The 19,260-nt window shown below is 39.4% G+C and overlaps 1 protein-coding gene across 1 annotated transcript; it reads left to right on the plus strand.

Moving 5' to 3' along the window:
* Window positions 1–555: 555 nt before the first annotated feature.
* Window positions 556–5,220, plus strand: NENF (neudesin neurotrophic factor). The gene is made up of 4 exons (XM_048297740.1): window positions 556–762; window positions 1,880–1,940; window positions 2,865–2,968; window positions 3,532–5,220. The coding sequence occupies exons 1-4, from the start codon at window positions 583–585 to the stop codon at window positions 3,706–3,708; spliced, it is 522 nt and encodes a 173-aa protein (XP_048153697.1). The 5' UTR covers window positions 556–582; the 3' UTR covers window positions 3,709–5,220.
* The last annotated feature ends 14,040 nt before the right edge of the window (window positions 5,221–19,260 follow it).

A 19,260-nucleotide genomic window follows, 5' to 3' on the forward strand; every position in this document is an offset into this window, starting at 1 on the left:
TAAGTCATTAACATGAAACCCGCACGGTGTGCGCTGATTTTGTGAATAAACATTGAAAACAGCTAGCAGAGAAACCTCAAGAGGGGAAGAAGGAGGAAAATTGAGAAATCTTTTATTATTAGATATCTGTTATGGTGCCGCCAAGTCCATCACTAAACCAAGTCCTTAGGTGCCACATCCATTTTTCTTCTAAATATCTCCAGCGATGGTGACTCCACCGCTGCCCGGGGCAGCCTGTTCCAGGGCTTGACAACCCTTTCTGTGAAGAAGTTTTCCATAATATCCAATCTAAACCTCCCCGGCACAACTTGGGGCTGTTTCCTCTTGTCCCATCGATTGTTACCCGTGAGAAGAGACCGACCCCACTTCCCTCCAGCCTCCCTCCAGGCAGCCGTGGAGCGCGATAAGCTCCCCCCGGAGCCTCCTTTTCCCCCGGCTAAACGCCCCCACGCCCTCAGCGCTGCGCAGGCGGTCGCGGCTGTTCCTGCGAGCAGCACCGCGCTCTCCACAGCGTTCCTTTAGCTCCAGCCCCACCCCGCTCCCTTCCCGGGCCGCCGCCGGGGGCGGTGCGCGCTCCGCGGCATGGCGGGCGCTGCGGCCCGGGGCCCGCTCCCGCTGCCCTTCCTGCCCTTCCTGCCCTTCCTGCTGCTCCTGCGGCTGCCGGCCGCCGCCGCCGAGCCGGAGCTGCGCTTCAGGCGGCCGGCCGAGGCCCCCGTCCGGCTCTTCACCGAGCCCGAGCTGGCCAGATACGACGGGCACCAGGTAGGGCCGGGCCGCTGCTCCGCGCCGAGGCCGGGCCGGGCCCGGCGGGGCGGCCCCCACAGCCCCAGCGCTGCCTCCTTCCCCAGCGCTCGGTGCCCTGGAACCGCCGTGAGGCTCGGGTTTCTCGTGCTCTGCTGCTGTGCTGCTCCTCGATCCCTCCCGCCATGTCGTTCTGGGCATCACTTGCTTTTTGGGCAGCGTGAGAAGTTTGGAGGCGCCCGTGTGCTCCTGGGTCCGGCTGGCAGCTGCCGCGTTTGATGCTGCACACACACGATTAGACAAATGGGTGCCATGTGCCCGTTTTGCTCGCTGCTTGTTTGGCAAGGTGCTCCTGCCAGGGAATTTCAGATTACCGTGAGCTGGAGCCAAAGTTAATTTCCTCTCTGTAATTCATTAAACCATGTACTTAGACCCTTTTTTTAAAAAAACCCCCACGATTATCAAAATAACAAGACAATTATAACTCAGTGTTCAGCTTCCTGTGACTCAAGTCTCAGCAGAACTTCAGATTCAAAATGATAAAGTCCTGTATTGATACATATCTGTTTCTCTTTTGAAACACTTGCTGGCTGACTTTTTCGGGGTCTTCTCTAGATAGTCTAAAGAGACTAACCAATGTCTGACTAAAATTACATCTTATGTATAAAACACAAAGCAGAAGCACTGGCTTATTAAGTAAAGCAGATGTCAGCTGATCAGATTTACGTGTGTTTATGTATTTATCTTTGTTTCTTAATCAAATAATGCTGTTGGCCACACACCCTTTTATTTTGGGCAATATCCATCTGCATTAGGGATAGAAAGATGCAGTTGACAATTTTCAAGCAGACTAGTGCGCAGACAAGAGGTGACTTGAAAAGGGACATGTCTTCTATGGTTGTGCTCTTTAGATTAAAAAGATTCTCTCATTGCTTATGGATGAATCCTCAAAGAATGTTAGGGACAGTTTAAAGCACAAGCAAGAAATGTCGAGAGAGGGAATGTGTGTGGTGGTATAATGAGAGTAAACATACAACAGAGAATTTGTGTCCTGCGAGCTTGTGGATTTCACAGCTAAAACTAGCTGCTTTTTGCCTGTGCTTGAGTGCTGAGGATGAATTGATGGCTTTCTCTCCAGGAAGGACAGCCCATCTACCTGGCAGTGAAGGGAGTAGTGTTTGATGTCACCTCTGGAAAAGGTTAGTGTGCTTCTCCTCTGTTGTCTACTTTGCTTTCATATTATTATTCAGTCATTTGTTTTTAAATATTCCCAGTGTACTGGAAGCCTGCAGTTCAATTGCAACAAAAGGAATACACTTTTTCCTCTTTTAAAGAACCCCCACCAAGGTTTTGTCTATGACATGTTGACAGACAAGCCAGCACTCTGCAGGTAGCTTGGGCACTGCTGACAGAAACATGGGAAACACAGAAGAAACCTGCCCAGACCCCTGAGTCCTTGCCAGATTTGGGGTCAGGCCACATGGAAGCTGCTGCTACCACATTTTATTGCCCTGGGTACATGAACTGAGCAGATCAAAGCTAACATGGATGTACCCAAATGGCTCTGTACAGGATCAACACTGCTGCAGCTGCATCTGTTCCTTTTGTGCCCGTGTTCACTCCCCTTGCTGTTTTTGCCTTCCCTAAGAACTACAAATGTTTTCATTTGAACTCCTGCAACTTAATCCAGATTTGCTATAAAAAGTTTGAAGGGACCATGAGGGTCTTAGACACTTGCCTCATCGTAAGTAAGCTAATGGCTTGTTGCTGTGTTTGTGCTAACCTTGTCTGGGCATACACGTTGGGTTGGCTGATCTTCAAATCCTAAATTAGACAAGGCTTGCAAATTCTGAAGTCTACAAACATCTCATGAGAATGTAAAGCACAGCTCCCTAAATAATAGGTAAATTTTAAGAATGCAGTGTAGGAAGTTCAACAGCTGCATAACTCCAAAAAGTAGGAAATCCAAAGTCAGTTCTGGAAAGAAGAATCTTAGACTTGAGTTGCTGCTTTCAGTTCACTGACATGTAACAGGCTGATGAAGGGTAGGGGCTGAACATACCCGGGACATTGTCAGATCATCACTGGATTTTTTTTTTTTTTTTTTTTTTTTAATCTGACAGAATTTTATGGAAAAGGAGCCCCATACAATGCTTTGGTTGGAAAAGACTCAACAAGAGGAGTTGCAAAGATGTCTCTGGATCCAGCAGATCTTACACATGACACAGTAAGAAAATGAGCCATCAGTTTCATTCCATTTTGCAAGTTTTTATTATTATGCAAGATGATGAGTGATGATTTTAAATTGCTTGTATTTATATAAGTCTATTCACGTATTTGAAATCAAAATCCATTAGTACTCTTTAGATACATAAAATACTGCTCATGAAAGGTGCTAACAGCCTTCAAGAGGAAAGTTTTGCATTTGTGGAATCAATACAAATTCTGTAAGCATGTAAAAGGGAAATCACCTCCTCTTTAAAAAGATGCTCACAAAGACAGTAAATCCTTTCTTTGTCAACTGGTTTGGTGTATCCTGACATGGCAGTGGATGCTAGCTCTGGTGGTGGGCTGTTGGTTGTTTTGTCACACATTAAAGTTTTGTCAAGGCTGAATTTGAATGAAAAGAATAAAATTACAGGCTATGCTATCAATTTTGTTTATCATGCTCTGCAGTGTAAGCCCAAAAGCTGACCCTAAGGTTTACAGTAGTCATTAAAAAAACCCCCATGTAAATATCTCTATTTTTATTTCTTTGAGACAGGACTTTCAATTTCCTATTTCCTTTAGACAGGACTCACAGAGGAGGAACTGAAGTCCCTGGATGACATCTTCAATAATGTTTATAAAGCCAAATATCCAATTGTTGGCTATACTTCTCGGCGCATTCTGAATGAGGATGGCAGCCCCAATCTGGACTTTAAACCTGAAGATCAGCCACATTTCAGCATTAAAGATGAGTTTTGAGGAACATTTTTGTACCTAGAGAACGCCTGGGGAGAAGCACAGCAGAATATTAAATAAATTCCCTCTGTTGTGGAGTTCATTACTACAATTAGCTATCATGACTCAGTTTTCTGCTCAGAAAATGGGTGTGTGTACACACATAGCATAGAGGAAACAAACAGAGCTGTAGTAGTGTCATACACCTGGGCTGTTTGCTGGGAATTACGGGAATTATTTAACCTGCAAGTTCTTCCTGCCTGGATTTCTCTCTTAAAAAAGTGTATAATGTAAAATTACATTCCTTAGAAGAGAGAAGGAAGTTTTTACTAATTGAAATAGGACTGGTCTTTTTGTAAATCACAAGCTGTTTCCCACTCCTTGGAAAAGTGTAAATGAATTATTTGGACAAGCTAACATCAATTCTCTGTGCTTCATGTGAATTTAGGTATCACAAGTACAGACAGGTGCAATAGGGGCTTACATTTTAAAAAGCATTGTGGGGTTTAATATATGATAGGTTTGAGAATACTGAATATAAAGCCACTCAGTCTCCTCAAATGCAGTTACTGTGGAGTATTTCTGCAAAGCCTACAGCTGTAAACCGAGAAAAAGAAATCTTTTTTTCCACATGAGAAATACTGTGACATTTAAAATAAGACTATTATGTTAGGTTTGGATGAATGACACTTTAATTTTTAATAATAATTATCAAAGATGTCTATATTATATTATGATGATTTCCTTCTACCTTCCTCCAATCTTTCTCTGACTAAAAGAGGAAATCATAGCCCACTGTTTGCCACATACTCCTACAGCACAAGTTTATTATAGCAGTTTAGTGTCCTGTGGATGTTGTTAGCATTTTTATATTAACAATTTCAGCTGTCATTTTTTATGTCTCTTAGTTTTTCTTTGTTCTTACTCTGGCTTCATCACTGCTGTTTTAATGAAGCATGCAGTGCCATGTTCCTCTTCCTCTTAATCTGATATAAAACTGCAGATCCTGCAGGGTGAAAGCAGATCCCCTTTATGGGGGATTTGCAGCATTTCAGCAACAAGAGAACTCTAAAGGCCTGAGCTGTATAAATTCTGCTAACCACTGACTTCCACTAACTTAAGTAGAATGTGAGTTGTGCCATATGTGGATTTATCTGTCACTGTCACCATTTTGATTGATATGGGAAAAACTAAGCAGCTATTCCCAATTCTGTATTAATAATACAGATACAATAAAAATATGATTCTGTGGTGTTGTTCTATTTCTTAAGCATTTTGGTAATTTTCTATGAATGGAAGATTTTATTAGATGATTCTCCACCTTCTAGTTTGCAGGGACAGCTGCCTGTCAGCTGAATAACTAGAAAAGCTGTTTCTATGTATCTGCCCATTCTTTCACAATGTTACAGGTTTTATACTAGATTTGTTTTGTGTCTTACCATTAGACCACTTCATTTGCAGGAGGAACTCCATGGGCCCCCCCTGCTGTTGGATGGTGCTCTGGGTGGAAAAAATAAATCAGCATCTAAGAAATGACTGTTGCTTCAGATAATTATTTTGTGTTATTATTTATTATTATTACTGCTGACCTTTTGATTAGAGACCAACAGCAGCTGGGAATTTGCTCCGTGATAATACGTGTTTTCTTTTTGGAAATTCATGTGGGTTTGGTGGTAATGGTGGTTTGATTGTTTGCCAGCATTTCAGAAATAATTTTTCAGTGCCTACTGTTGATTTTGCCCTTCTTCTCCTTTCCTTGCATGCTTCCTGATGGGGCAGCTTCAGTCGTTGTGCTGCTGTGATTACTGTAATAGTCTTTGCTTCATCTGGGATCACGATATCCAGCTGCATTTCAAAAGAAACCCCTTATAGCTCGATTGCAGCTCATCACTGCTGAGCGGCTTAGTGTTCCTGTTCTCTCCCTGCTTTTCCTGTTCTCCCTATGAAGTCACCTTTGCTGATGTCAAAGCAGGTAGCTCAGCTTCTACTTGTACTAAATTTCAGGCTCTTTTCAGTAAGGAAATGCTCCTGTTGCAACAGGAAATGGTGATATTAAACCCCCTCTTGTAATGCAAGATCCTTGCAAATCCAACCTGCTCTCACCTGTGTCTGTCAGGGAGATGCTTTAGTCTTTCCTTTCTGTTATTAAAGACAAGGTTATCACAACTAAGTGCATTTTAGAATGCAAAACATTTCCTTTTTGGTTTTATTTCCATTTGGAAACTGAAGGTTTCACGTTTAATCACTTCCTAGACTATTTACTTGGGTTTCCCACTCAATAGAAGTGTTATAACAATAAGGCTTTAAGTGGACTTGAATGCTTTAAATGCATTCAGAGTACCACAGTATTTCTTTTAGTGTTAATTTAACGACACTATTTTATGTCTAAGGTTGTTTTACTTGCCAGTGGCCTGAAATTTATTTTGCTTAAAAGCCAACTGTCTGCTCTGGCTGCTTTGTTCAGGCAGCTGCATTTCCCTGACCTCTGTATTATTCCAGTGAAACAGGTGCCCTCATGATCTATAAATTGCACTCAAAACAAGCAAGCTGTGCAAAGCCCTATTGTAGCCCTCCTACTCTACACCTCCTTTGGAGAGTGTAGAATTTCTTCTCAATTTCCTTGCTGCTTCCAGATAACATTGCAAATGTCATTATTTTTGCTGTGCTGCTTCCAGCATGCAACTTGCTAACTTAACAGTGATGTGAGGTTTTAATGAATTGCTGCACCAAGAATTGCCTTACTTTAGTATTTAGTAATAGTTTACTCTTCAGGATGTTAATTATCAGATGGGTTCATTCACCTAGAGGATGCATAATCTGCGTTGGTTTTCCCACCTGGCACTCTTTTCAATAGTCCCTCACTTTGATCCTAACACATTTGTGACAGGATAAATTCTACAAAAATTCAATAAAGGGGTTATGAAATGCAAATCAAAGTATTATCTTTATTTTTTGCAGCTGTAGAGACTGCAGTGAAGAGAAATCCTACTAAGAATGTGTTATTAGTTACTGCATCCTAATCTAAACAAGACCACCTACCAGAATGCAGGGACTCTGAATCCTGCTGATTGAGCAGCTGAGATTTTTCCACATAATGTGGATATGGACACCACTTTTTTGTAGCCCTTTGCCAAAATATGAGTCTTTCTTTGACTGAAACAAATCAGTTTTTGTATAAGTTTTCTTCTGCAGAAAAGGCCTTATGATCTTTTGAAAACTGCAGCCTAGGCTACTAACTTTGTGGTTTGATGGTACAGACCTGTATGAATGCCTGTGCATTCATCACAACATCAGTGTAGGAATCAATGTGGGATCACATTTCAGACTGCACTTGTCAGACCTGCCAGAATTTCATGTTTCAGTAAAAATTTAAAGAGGATGCTTATCTGTTTAAGGATGGTGCTTTGGAATGGGAGAAGCCTCAACACAGTTTGTAAATCACCTCCTTTGATTGTTGTTTCAAAACCACTATCAGGCAATATATTCAACAAATGCTAGTTTGGAAAGGTATTAATTGCTGTAGTTTTCACTTATAAGACTCCCAAGAACCTGTAGAACAAGAAAAAATGGTTTAGATGACTTTCACATATGTATTCTGTCTCTTATAGATGAATATATTTATCTGAAATGGGCTCAATGTAATTTGCATTTGCTGAAGAGAAAATGGGAGAGATGTGGAAAGATTCACATAGGAAACCCAATGCTAATTTTTCAGCTGCTCTGGTTGAAGTGAAAGGAAAAAAAGTGAAAAAACATCTGACTACTTCTGTGAGTGAAAAAGCTGCCATTCAGAAGGATTCAGTTGCACATCAGGAAGATGTGCTAAGCAGCAATGATTAGTATTTGCATATTTTCAGATGAACACTGGATATCTTGAAATCCCAGAACTGACGTAAGTGATGACAATCATGCACTTTGTTACCCATCATCCATTTATGCCTTTGCCTAATGTTTTCCTGACAATACAGGAAAAATACACAAACCATGCAATTTATATGACAAATCTCTGCCCCATAAGTAATATTCATATAAATGCACATGAACCTATAACCTGAAAGCTATTTACATGGTATACAGAATGGCAGTTTTCAAACTAGTCCTTGTCTGTGAATGCTTTGAAACAAACAAAAAATCAAAAAACTTTTAGATTTGTAGCACTTCACTCAGAGCTCTGTGAATGCCAGTTCAGACAATTATAATGTACAACGTTATCTGCCTGCTTTCATAGAAAAATCAGTGCTACATCAAAAGGTGACTTTTCCCCCCTCTATTCAGTCAGAGTATCAAAGAACTAAGTGTATGATAGGTGGGCATCACTGCTAGAAGTACTCTAATAGGATAGGCATGATTTTGACCTTGGCATGTCCAAAAAAACCCCTAACCCAAAAAACAGAATACGTGGGAAATGAGAATTTATCTTAGTGTGCTACTGGGACGATTTACGCTGGCAAGGTAGATCTGGCAGAGCAGGTCTGATAACAGTGCTTCCTATTTTAGCTTCTGTCAAATCTGATCAATGATAACAATGGAAACTTGTACCCTTACCCATCTGTTGGTCTTTACATAACACCTTCTGGTTTAGCTTTTTTCTTTCTGTTCAGTAGAAAGTGTGAGTCCTGGTTTAGTTGTTTACAAAACGTACACTTAGATCTTGGCTTGGGTAATCTGTTGATGAGAAATCCAAACTAAGAGAACCAGAGATTAATGTTCTGTGAAAAATAGAGCCTGTGCACCTGGATGAACTGCAGAGCCACAGGAAGTACTCTTGAATAAACAATTTCTATTACTGTTTCCTGTAAGTTATTTGTAGCCGTTGCCATCAGAAATTCTGTACTGTTGATGAATGTTCAGATTGCCATGTTCTGCAGTAATTCTTGACATGACTCTTCATCATTCTGACATATTATCCTTCTGAGAAGTGAAAAGTTTAGAAGAAACTGGGTGCAGGCCATCTTGGAGATAAGCCAGTCAAGAAAAATCAAAATATGACCTAATTTTCCCTCTACTTAAAGAAACCTCTCTGAAAAAGGAAAAGAAATCATCGTCCCCGTGTCTATATTTTACCTTCCAGATTTTGCTGAAAGTTTTTTCATACTGTGCAAAGGCAGTAGATAAAGCCTTGAAAAAGACTTGAGTCTAACCCTTGCATTGTGAAAATTTTAATCCACTTCTTGGCATATCTCATGGGGCTTTAAAGATTACGACAACACAGATAGCGGAGTACAAAGAGTCAAACACATGAACTGACTCAAACCAGGCCTAAGCTAGTAGGAATGTCTGAAAGTAGAGCTGAAACTTAGAGCCTTTCACCCTTGTTTTGTAGACAACAAAATCTTCAAATGAAAAAAGAATTCCTTAAAGGTAGCACTTGTTTCAACCAGTTTGGGCAGACAGAATTAGGTGATGACTGAAAACTTCCTCCTGCCTTGTTCTGTGCTGCTTTGCAGGGATTCTAAAATCATTTGTATTGGATACACAGAACTTAGTTACCAAGCAATTCACTGCCTGGAGGGTAACTTTATAGATTAAACTGGTAACTGGTTCAAAATAGCAGTGGCAGATCAAGAGTATCCTAGGAAGGTTATTTGCCTCGTTGGGGGCTGTGGCTACATAGCCTTTATTTTACACTGCAGAGCTGTTTTGGTAATGATCACAGATAAAAGTCCAGGTGAACTCAATATTATTCATTTCATTCATACCTTTATTAATTTTTATATTTGAGCAAAACTCCTACAAACTTTACTATTAAGAATAAATATTGTTCCACAAAAAAGCAAAGTGTGAACTGCTGGACTGTGCAGCACACCTAAGTATACTTAAGGCAAAAGTGGCAATCAGAGGGATTGCATGTTGAAATTGAGATTACATTCTTAGGTAACATGTCTTGGAAATGCTTCATGGATTTCATGGATTTTTCTTATTTATTGTTTAACCATGCTCTGCACTTTAAAATAGTTACGCAATACTTTTTAAGAATAGGGCAGTAGGACTTTCAAGGCATTTGTGAAGTATTTTCATGTTAACACAAAGACAAATGTACGTGTGCACCTGAGGCACTCAACAGAGAGATCTAGCATTTAGACAAAGTCAATTCTTACAGTCTTTTAAAATATTGTATTCTATGTATTTCATAAACTGAACAGGTCACAAATAACACCCTGACACAACAAAAATGATAGGCAAAAATGAGCTTGTAGGGATATCTGAACAACTCCTAGTATTAATATGTGTAAAAGACCAACCTATCCATTTTAGTGAACTTGAAAGGATTTTAAGAACATGAGCTTAGCAGGGATGTCTATGTGCTGAGCCTCTGTGATTCTACACATTAAATATTAATATTGTCCCTAAATTCCTTCCCATTCCTCTGAGTGGTCTCCTTTGAGTTTAGCATGTCTTGCAGCTGGAAGAAAATAGACTGCTGAAAGGTTTCTATGTGAAGCAGCAGCGTAGCAGTGGAATGTAATGATGTGAGGCAGAGGGAAGGAAGGGGAGTGAAACTACTTACAAGAAGAAGCAGGAGATTATAAATAAATCACAGGAGAGTACTGTTTCAGAAGAGGTGAAAGTTGCTGATGCACTCAGAGATAAGGTTGAACTTGAGAACAGAGAAGTGGGACATCCTCCTTGGATACAGTTCCGGGGAAATCAGCATGAGTTAAACAGCTCATCCTGCTGGCTCCTTGCTTGACAACCTCAGTCTCGTTTTCCAAACATATGATGCCTTTGGCTTTGATACCTTGCAGGTGCCTGGATTCATGGAAAATCACATTGCTGCTATTCAGTCCATAGCTTCTCAATTTTTCCCATTTTCCCTTTAAATGATGCCCATTCCAGCTGAAGAAAGAAGGCTGGAGTTTAGCCGATGAAGAGGTGACCTGGGACACAGAAATTAAGGTGCAGTTCTCAGCTTCACTACAATTTTACCATCCTTAATGATAGGTTTCCTAGCTGTTAAATAAGGTGGTGTTTTCCTTGAATTCCTTGTGACTTTTATCCCTGTTGTGACTTTCAGCCTTTTGAGGAAGGTAATGTTGACTGGACGTTTGGGCTGGTGGGATCCCAAGATGGCTATAGTATCAAGAATGCTACTTTATGGAACTCTTAACTTTACTTTCCTCACTCCAAGGAGGTATCATTTTGTGGTGCTTCATCTTTCAGCTGAAGTGAGTATGGTTTATCCATGTTGATCCAAGTGATAGGTATTTATGGGAAGCTTTAATACATAGGAAAATAGTTACGAACTATTATTCTACAATACTGTAGCTCATTTTATTGCAGAGGGAGTGTGTGTAAATTCCTCATGGTACTGTGAAAACACAAATATAAACTAGTCTAAGTCTTTGAAATATATCTGGTTTATGTTACCCTTAAAAAAACTCCTCCACTAGGCTGTTTGATTTAAGAACAACAGAAATAAATCAGGGGTGTTCCTGGTACTAGCTGAAAAATTATCTCACTGAATGTGTTTTCTTCACAGCTGGGAACTTGTATTTTTCATTGTGCACACTGTTGGTAGTCACATAATAACCACTGGAATACCTGCATCAATTATTTACATAAATACTTTTAAAATTCTACTTTAAATATATGTATATATATATATTCTGTTTTCAATGGAATTGAACTAGAAGTAGACAGCTAGCACCGTGTGACTTGAGAGGTCTCCATGAGCTACTGGAAAGCACTTCTTGATTTATAGGCAGAGTTTGGAAAGCCAAATGAATTCTGTAGAATGTTTATATAAAAGCATTACTCTCCATAACTTCCTCCAACTGGACTGTCCTTTCATTTATATCTTTTTCCATCAACTCATTTAGACCCACTCATTGCACCTAAAAATAGTTTAGATTTACTTTATCTTTTTATACTCAGAATAACACCACAAAATGGATCATGCCTACATGCAGTTCTCTGAGGAAACCTGCTCTGTTATTTCAGCTCATTCCTTTTGGAGTATGGAAATCACTGAACGTCACATTGAGTCAGAATAAATTTAAATAACCATAAAAGTCAAGGAAGGTATGTGCAAGAATCTGATCCCAACTTAAAAATTTAACAAAGATTAGTCTCGAAGCCCTAGAGAATGTCTCACCTTTAGATATCCTTTTAGAAACAGCATGACTGCAGTGCTGTTAATGGAATCATCCCAGATCTATGTTGGTGTTACTTCAAATAAATCCAGGCTTCTTGAATTTTAATTCTTTTGCAATTTTTTCCATGTAGCAGGAGGTAGCTTTACACCACAGGAGCCAGAGGAGGAATTCTGTGAATAGCAAGTTCTTACCCTGTCTGGGACAAATCACAAAACAGAAGCAAGCCCAAATGTAGTTAATTATTCTGTACCCTGCAATGTGGGGTTTTTTTAGAGAAAAAAACCCAAACCTAAACAAAAAACCAAATCAAAACAAAAGGTGATTATAGGAACTTCAGAGGGAAAAGTGGGACTATACCTGCACACCAGAGAGTTGGTATGAACTTTTAACAGTAAGGCTTGTACACATTTGTTTTCACATTTTCAGACACCACAAAACTCAAAAATATTCTGAAGCACTTATTCCAAGGGAGAACAGCACAGATATAATTTACCTGTTATTCATCCACTTCAGAAAACAGATTTTTGCCTCAAGCTATAAATCGTGAAGGCCTCTAACTTTCAAACAGTGCATCACAAATTGGCTTTCCGGTTTATGAAAATCATCCTAATATGCCTGAGCACTGTTTTCTTTCAAGAAAGCCTACAGAGAGCCAGCTGTCTGAGCTGGTTTTGTTGCTATGTAAGATTTGTGCATAAGTGTCTCTCTGGGAGTTTTGTTTTGGTTCTGCCATTTAATATTCATGACAATCACCATTAACCTGCCAGCTGAGCTGCCTTAGCATCCTGCCTCCAGACAAAGTCAAAAGTTTACTCCTAGCCCACACAGCTCCTGGAAGCCTACATTTCCACATTACTGGCTATTTTGGCATGCATTTCTTATATTTAAACTAACAGGATAAATAAACCCCAGAAGAGCTACTAGGGAAAAGATAAAGCAAGAGCAAGAGGGTGTTCAGTACTCCTAGTTAGCAATGACATGGTTAAACAATTAATCTGATCATTCCAGCAAATACACCAAGGTTTTGAGAAAGCTGACAATTCAAATGTGTCCATTAATAATAAAACGTGATGGGGCAAAAGGGGACGGGGGAAATCCTTGCTTTTAAGCTGCATGGAATAAACTGTGCCACCTTAAAATTACTCATAGCCCACTGCATATCTGTCAAAACAATATATCAATATTGGGAGTAGTAAATAATTTCAGTGTCACTAAGAAGAAACATATTCATGCTTTGCATTGCAAAGCAAATTCTGTAATTACATTATTACTTTAATGTACATCTTTTTGCATCAAGAATGTCAGAATAATCCAATTATGATTAACACTCTAGAAAATTCAATTACACACAGCAACTTGGAGAAGTCCAAGGGATGCTAAGTTTCAGTTTCCCCAATCAGGCAGAACAAAATATACAGTAGGACTCCATTCTGCCAGTGTGGGGCAAACTGAAAAGCTGTTGGAGAATCAAGAAAACAAAATAGTGACATGAGGAGGAGGGAAGAATCAGTGATAAAAAGAGAGGAAGAGGAAAGAAGGACCCCCATAATTACAAGAGAGAGATAACAGAAATTTTGATGTTGACAGCCACAGCAGATAAGAGAAGTGCAGAGCCAGCCTCAGTGTGTGGCTGGTTCCTGCCTTGGTATTTCAGACTAGTGAGGTGGGGAAAGAAGAAACCCACGCTTCAGAGTGAACTGCTGGCAATTAGATATTATTTTATATTGTACATAGTGATTAGAAGAAATCTGTACTGGCTTGTATTTCTCCTTTAAGTTCCTGAGATGGTTTTTGTTCAACTGCAGCTGAACAGACAGAAGGAGGGAGAGGCTTACTTGCTGCCTGAAGGAGGAGAAATGTTTTTTCCTTATTTTACTCTACACCCTGCAACAGAGAATCAGGGATGGATTTGTCAAAAAGCAACGGTTGAGGGAATTAATAGCTCACTCTTCAATCAAGACTGCATCATCATCTTTGCTAAGGAGGCATACAGTTATTTTCTAGAGGGAACCAGTCCCCCAGGGATGTTAATAGCAGTGATGTACTTCCAGAGGTAGCTTTCAAAAATAAAGGTTTGTATAAAAGCTGCTACGTAAAACTTCAGATAACAGACTTCTGAAACTTGCCACAACTTTATGAATGTTTCTTCCCCACCAACAAAGAATGTAAGAAACGTGAGGAATGTGAAATACAAATATCTAACATGATGAACAGCTGTCTACACATAAAATGACATTACCAAAACATGGAACAATAGAGAAGAACAGAGCAAGGGCCTCTTCATTTGTATCTAATGGGCATCCCAAGTGCGGACGCAATATTGTGAATTAAATCACAATTCACCTGCCCTTCCTGGGTGGAACCAGCTCAGTCTTGATGGGGAGGGCAGCTTTCACCAGACTCTTCCCATGCTACAAACCAGCACTGCTCACCCTTGTTTCAGCCTCCTGCTGCCTTCTGTAAAATCAACTCTACTGCCTTTAGGCTGCTTTAAGGCTCTGGCAGCAGAAAGCCCACCAGGACTCAAAGCCTGAAATCCCAACAGCAAGACCCAATTTTCTAGCACATCTCTTCATACTGCACATCCTTTCCCTAAGCATGATTCTGTGAGCTGGCTAATAATGATAAGGTTTTCCTGCACCTTCGAGGAGAGGAAAGAGCTCTTATTCCAAGTATGACTGTTATGAGGCATATACATATTATCTTGTTTATGCAGAAAAGAATGATTTTATATTTTTAGTAAAAGCTGTTTATCAAGTGCCTTAACACCATTAAAATTATAATCATAATTATAGGGGAGTAAAAAAAAGGCAGCAAAAAGAAAGGAGAAGCATCTCCTACTGCATACCAAATAGCAGCTCAATACAAGAAAAACATTTTTTCTCAGACTTCCTTCTGGAAGCCACTTTTTGAAAGATTTTCTCTTCTTCAAATCCAGCCATAACTATGGCTTTATACAATGTGGCATAGCTGTTGCATTTTCAAAAAACCAGTGTGCTCCCATTAGACTGTTTCTGATCTGCCTATAGCCACAAGCTACACTCAATATTGTTTATTTTCTGTAATTTGTGAGATCATGTTTTATAAGTATTGCTCTGCCCACTGTTGATTCAAAACAGCTAAAGGAAGCAGGAGCAGGACAGCAAACTATGCAGTAATAGGCAACAGGCCTGGAGAGAAAGTTTAGAGAAGATTGCAGCTCCAAGAGCAGCTGTTTCTCTATAAGTAGAAATCACCTACAGGCAATTTTCCGTGTTTCTAGGAGCCTATTAACTTTGATATTTATGAAACTCTTAAGCTGCTCCTTTGGAAACCATCATAGCAAATGCTCCTCCAGGTGGTTATGAAGCAATGTTTTTTTTTCTCTAGAAAGCTTCTTTAGAAGTAATGAAAAAAAAATTAAGAAATTTAGTTCTTGGAAATATACCTCCAAGGCAGCTAAAAGAGCATTGACAGTTTGCTTCACATTTCAGTCCACATTTTCCAGGAACTCCCTACTAGGAAACTTTATTATATGTAATAGTAAATTTAATTTAGAAAGAGTGTTGTTTTCAGTGTATTTTTCTTCCCCAAATGTTTTCCTAGATGGATGCTTTCATAACAGTACTTTTTTGTTTGCTTGCTTTGTTTCTATGCAACGTGAAATCATAAACCAATTTTCAACTAGCATACATCAATAGAAATACAGAGCTCCAACTGAGCTATGCTGAATTTCACTATTTTAGAACCCAGTCCCCCCTCTATTCCCTAGACCACAGAAACCTCCCACATTATCAACTTTCATCTTTTCTATACTGCTCAAAAACCTACATATTTTACATTATTTAGAATAAGCACCAACAAAGTACCTGTCTGATTATGAACATAATTACAGATCCACTCTTCTTCCACAATTATAGAATTAAATGGACACTTACTTTTGATTAAAAAAAACCTTTGGAACTTCAGAGGTCTGTACTTCACTATACATCTGTGTACATTGTTATCCCTTTCCCTTCATTTCTCTTTTTGAAGAATATTAAGACATCCACACTACTGGGAGTTTTGACAGATACTGCTGCAACATACAGATGAGATATCTACTCATGAACCTGAAGCAATTGCTAAATCTAGCTAAAAGCTATAGAAACAAACCATATGTTTTGATGATGCTTATTCTTGATTTTGCTGGGGAAAAAACACCAACAGCCCCCCAAAAATTCAAAGTAAACATAATTTTCTAATTTCATGCTAATTTACATAATCAAATAGCTCTCCAGGGGTATCACTGCCAGTCTAAGATAACAACCATGCAATCTGGCTCTTGCATTGAATAACCACTTCTGATTATTGTTTTTATATGTAGTCAGGATCAGGCAAACATCTCTCTCAAGACGAGCCTGGAAAAGCTAAAACCCAGAAGGACTAAAGGCCTTTAAATATTCAATAGAGAAAAATGCAGATTTGTCTGCCCCAGACTTTAAGAACATGGCAGTGAGCACCTCCCCTGTTCAATGCTTAATTTAGACTGTTAAACAACACTTTTGATATTCCTTAAATTCCACTGGCGGAAATAAGAGAGACCAAAACTTCTTTCCCTGCCTGTTTTCCTGAACAGCCTCAGAGAAACCCAACAGAAAATGCAGTGGAATGAAACCGGTTTGTAGTCCTAGAGAAGAAAATGGGTTTGAAATTTAACTGTGGCCAACAGAAGATGAAGACAAATAGGTACTTGCCTCCCAAGCACCAGCCATAAGACAAGCAAATTAAAAAAACCATCTGAGCCATGTGGATGCAAACACAAAAGTGTGTGTATATAGTTTTAGCAAAATTGTGTGGGCCAGTCAGAAATGTTACAAATGTAGGTAAGATTACACCCCAAACCACTGAAGCACTTTGTAGAATGATCCTGAATTACCACAAAGAGAGAAAAAAGAGAGCGAGGGTTTTCTGAGTGCAGCCCTGGTTGAAAAGGGAGGCTTGGGCTACAGCCAAAGGAGCTGTTTCCTATTGACTTTTTTCCTGCTACATTCAGGAAAACAGGACCTCAGTTTAATCCTACTTTGATTACAAAGAATGTACACAAAGATATATCACTTTGTATAAACATTTCTGACACAAATAAACTAGAGGAGCTCAAATATTGGCCAACCACTAAAGTAAAAAGTTATGTAACTCCTTTCATATATACTGAAAAAAATATATACAGGAAAAAAAATCCAGCAAAATTCTGAAATATATCAGACTTTTAGCATTAAGAATTTGTAATCTAAGTAATTTTTTAACTTAAAGAACTAAACATAAGTGATGAATATAAGGAAACATACTCTTTCACAATATACAGATGAAACTTTCTGAAAACAGTATGGAGAATTGAGGAATGGAGAAAATTATCTAGTCATCACATTACCTTGAAACGTAGAGATATTATATTCCAACCTAACCCCAAATTCCCACCTTAGCCTAGCTAGATCACTGGAACACAAAATTCCCTGCACTCACCTTCATGGGTCCTTCTGAAAGCACTGCCTGAGGCATCACTCTCTGTATTCCACATCTCTGAGAGCTCTGTGCTGTGGAGCAGTACAGAACTCTTTGATTCTACACAAGCAGACACCTTGAGGTTCTCAACCTCCAAAGAACTTCTGAAGCATTTTGCTGCATTCATGTATTTTTGATGCCTCAATCAAACAAGAGCTGATAATGTGCACACAGAAAGATTTCCACTGCTTAAGCAATGCAGCAGCTGAGCAGGACAAAGACCTGGTCCTGTACCCCTGACTCACACCGGGAACCAAAAGTCTCTCCTAAAGCCTTCTTTTCCAGAGCAGGATTTCATTGGAAGTTCTGAGTGTATGTCTCTCTCAATTCTGTTTCAGAACAGGGAAAGCAGAGAGTGCACACTCTTCCAGAAAAGGGAAATCCAGTTCTTGTTTATATGAAGTTGCTCCCAGCTTAACAGATCTGGGCCAGAAACCCCTGGCATGAAAAAAGAACATTTACCTGATGCATTTCTTCAATCCAGCCTAACAGAGTACTTGCTTACATATGGTAACTATTGCAAAAGGCATTACCAATTTTAACTTATTTTCTCAAATAATATTCAGTTATTGGCAGCAGCTTTAGTACAGTGGTACAGAGCACAACTGAGAAGAACGGGGCGGGTAAAAAGTGCTCTCGTAATGGAAGAAAAATGCATTTCTCATCTGTTAATCTTGCTGATAGCTCACAATCTCTTGTGTTGAGAGTTGTGTCCCATCACCCCGGTCAGCTGGGCAGCAGGGAGCAGCCGGCTTCCCACACTGACCCATTTATCTTTCCCAGATGTAGGCTCGTCGCCCTGAAAGGCCGGTCCTTGCCCATGAAAGCGGAGCAAGAGAGACATCCAGCGGCTGCACCGTTTAAGTGCATTTTAAAACAGAACTGCGGACAAACTCAACATCCTTCTTAGCTAGTCCATGATCCTGCGTGCGTAAGAAAACATTTGTGAGCCAACTACCAGACATACAGAAACAGAGAAAAAAAATATTCCAGTGGCTGAAGCACTGTTTTCATCTCTGCTGTGTATTTTTCATGCAACCTACAGAGTTCCTCACTGCATTCTCGAAGTCCCACCCACAATTCTCCCTTTTTCTCTGAGGCTTAACTTCATTATTTTGTTTCTGAGCTCTACATGTGAAATGGGCTGAGTCTATTAACTTCCATGAAGCTACAACGTTCTGTGTCAACCCAGGATCTCATTCCAATGCTTTGCCCTTCAGACATGTACTTTTCACATCTACTATCTTCTATTCAAATATTTTCTTTAACCTTAACTCTATTTGTACTGCTTATTTTTATCTGCATAGTAAATAGAGTTCCCAGTTAATACTGATATAAAATTCCAGAGAATCAGTTGTAAACCCTAGTATTAAGTGGTTTGATCTTCATGTAAGAGCAAGCAGAAACAAATTATTAACTTTACTAGTAGAAATTAGTGGTATCTACAGTATTCGTTATTAAAAATTCCATGTCTTTCCTGCCGTATCGAAACTATTTATTGTATATAAAAATATAGCTTATTCAGAGGTATAAATCAGCACAAAAGGGCTTGTAAACTCAAAAATCTAGAGACAACATGAAGAAATAGAAGGGAAACAGGGATAACTTTTTTAACTGAGTATTAGCAATATTAATTTATAAGTAATTTATTTGGAAAAATCAACTTTGTCACTGCTGCATGTTAAGTAATGAATTTTTTTAAGGGCTTGACCCTTACAAACTTGAAAGATCTGTATGAAAAGAGTAGGGAATGGGCTAAGTCTTCCATACTAATGAAGAAGTGAAGGCAGGCAATTGCTGACTTCACTGGTAACAATGCAGGATGAGGTGTTAGGAATAGTTAAGTGATGTATTTAAAGAGCTTTTAAGGAGAAAACTGTACACAGTTGATAGGGTAAAACCAGATAACATGATAGGATGAGCCAAAATTATCAGGATATGCTACTTATGAAAAAACTGA

The sequence above is a fragment of the Corvus hawaiiensis genome, chromosome 3 (assembly GCF_020740725.1).
Source record: "Corvus hawaiiensis isolate bCorHaw1 chromosome 3, bCorHaw1.pri.cur, whole genome shotgun sequence".
In the NCBI taxonomy this organism is placed as follows: domain Eukaryota; kingdom Metazoa; phylum Chordata; class Aves; order Passeriformes; family Corvidae; genus Corvus; species Corvus hawaiiensis.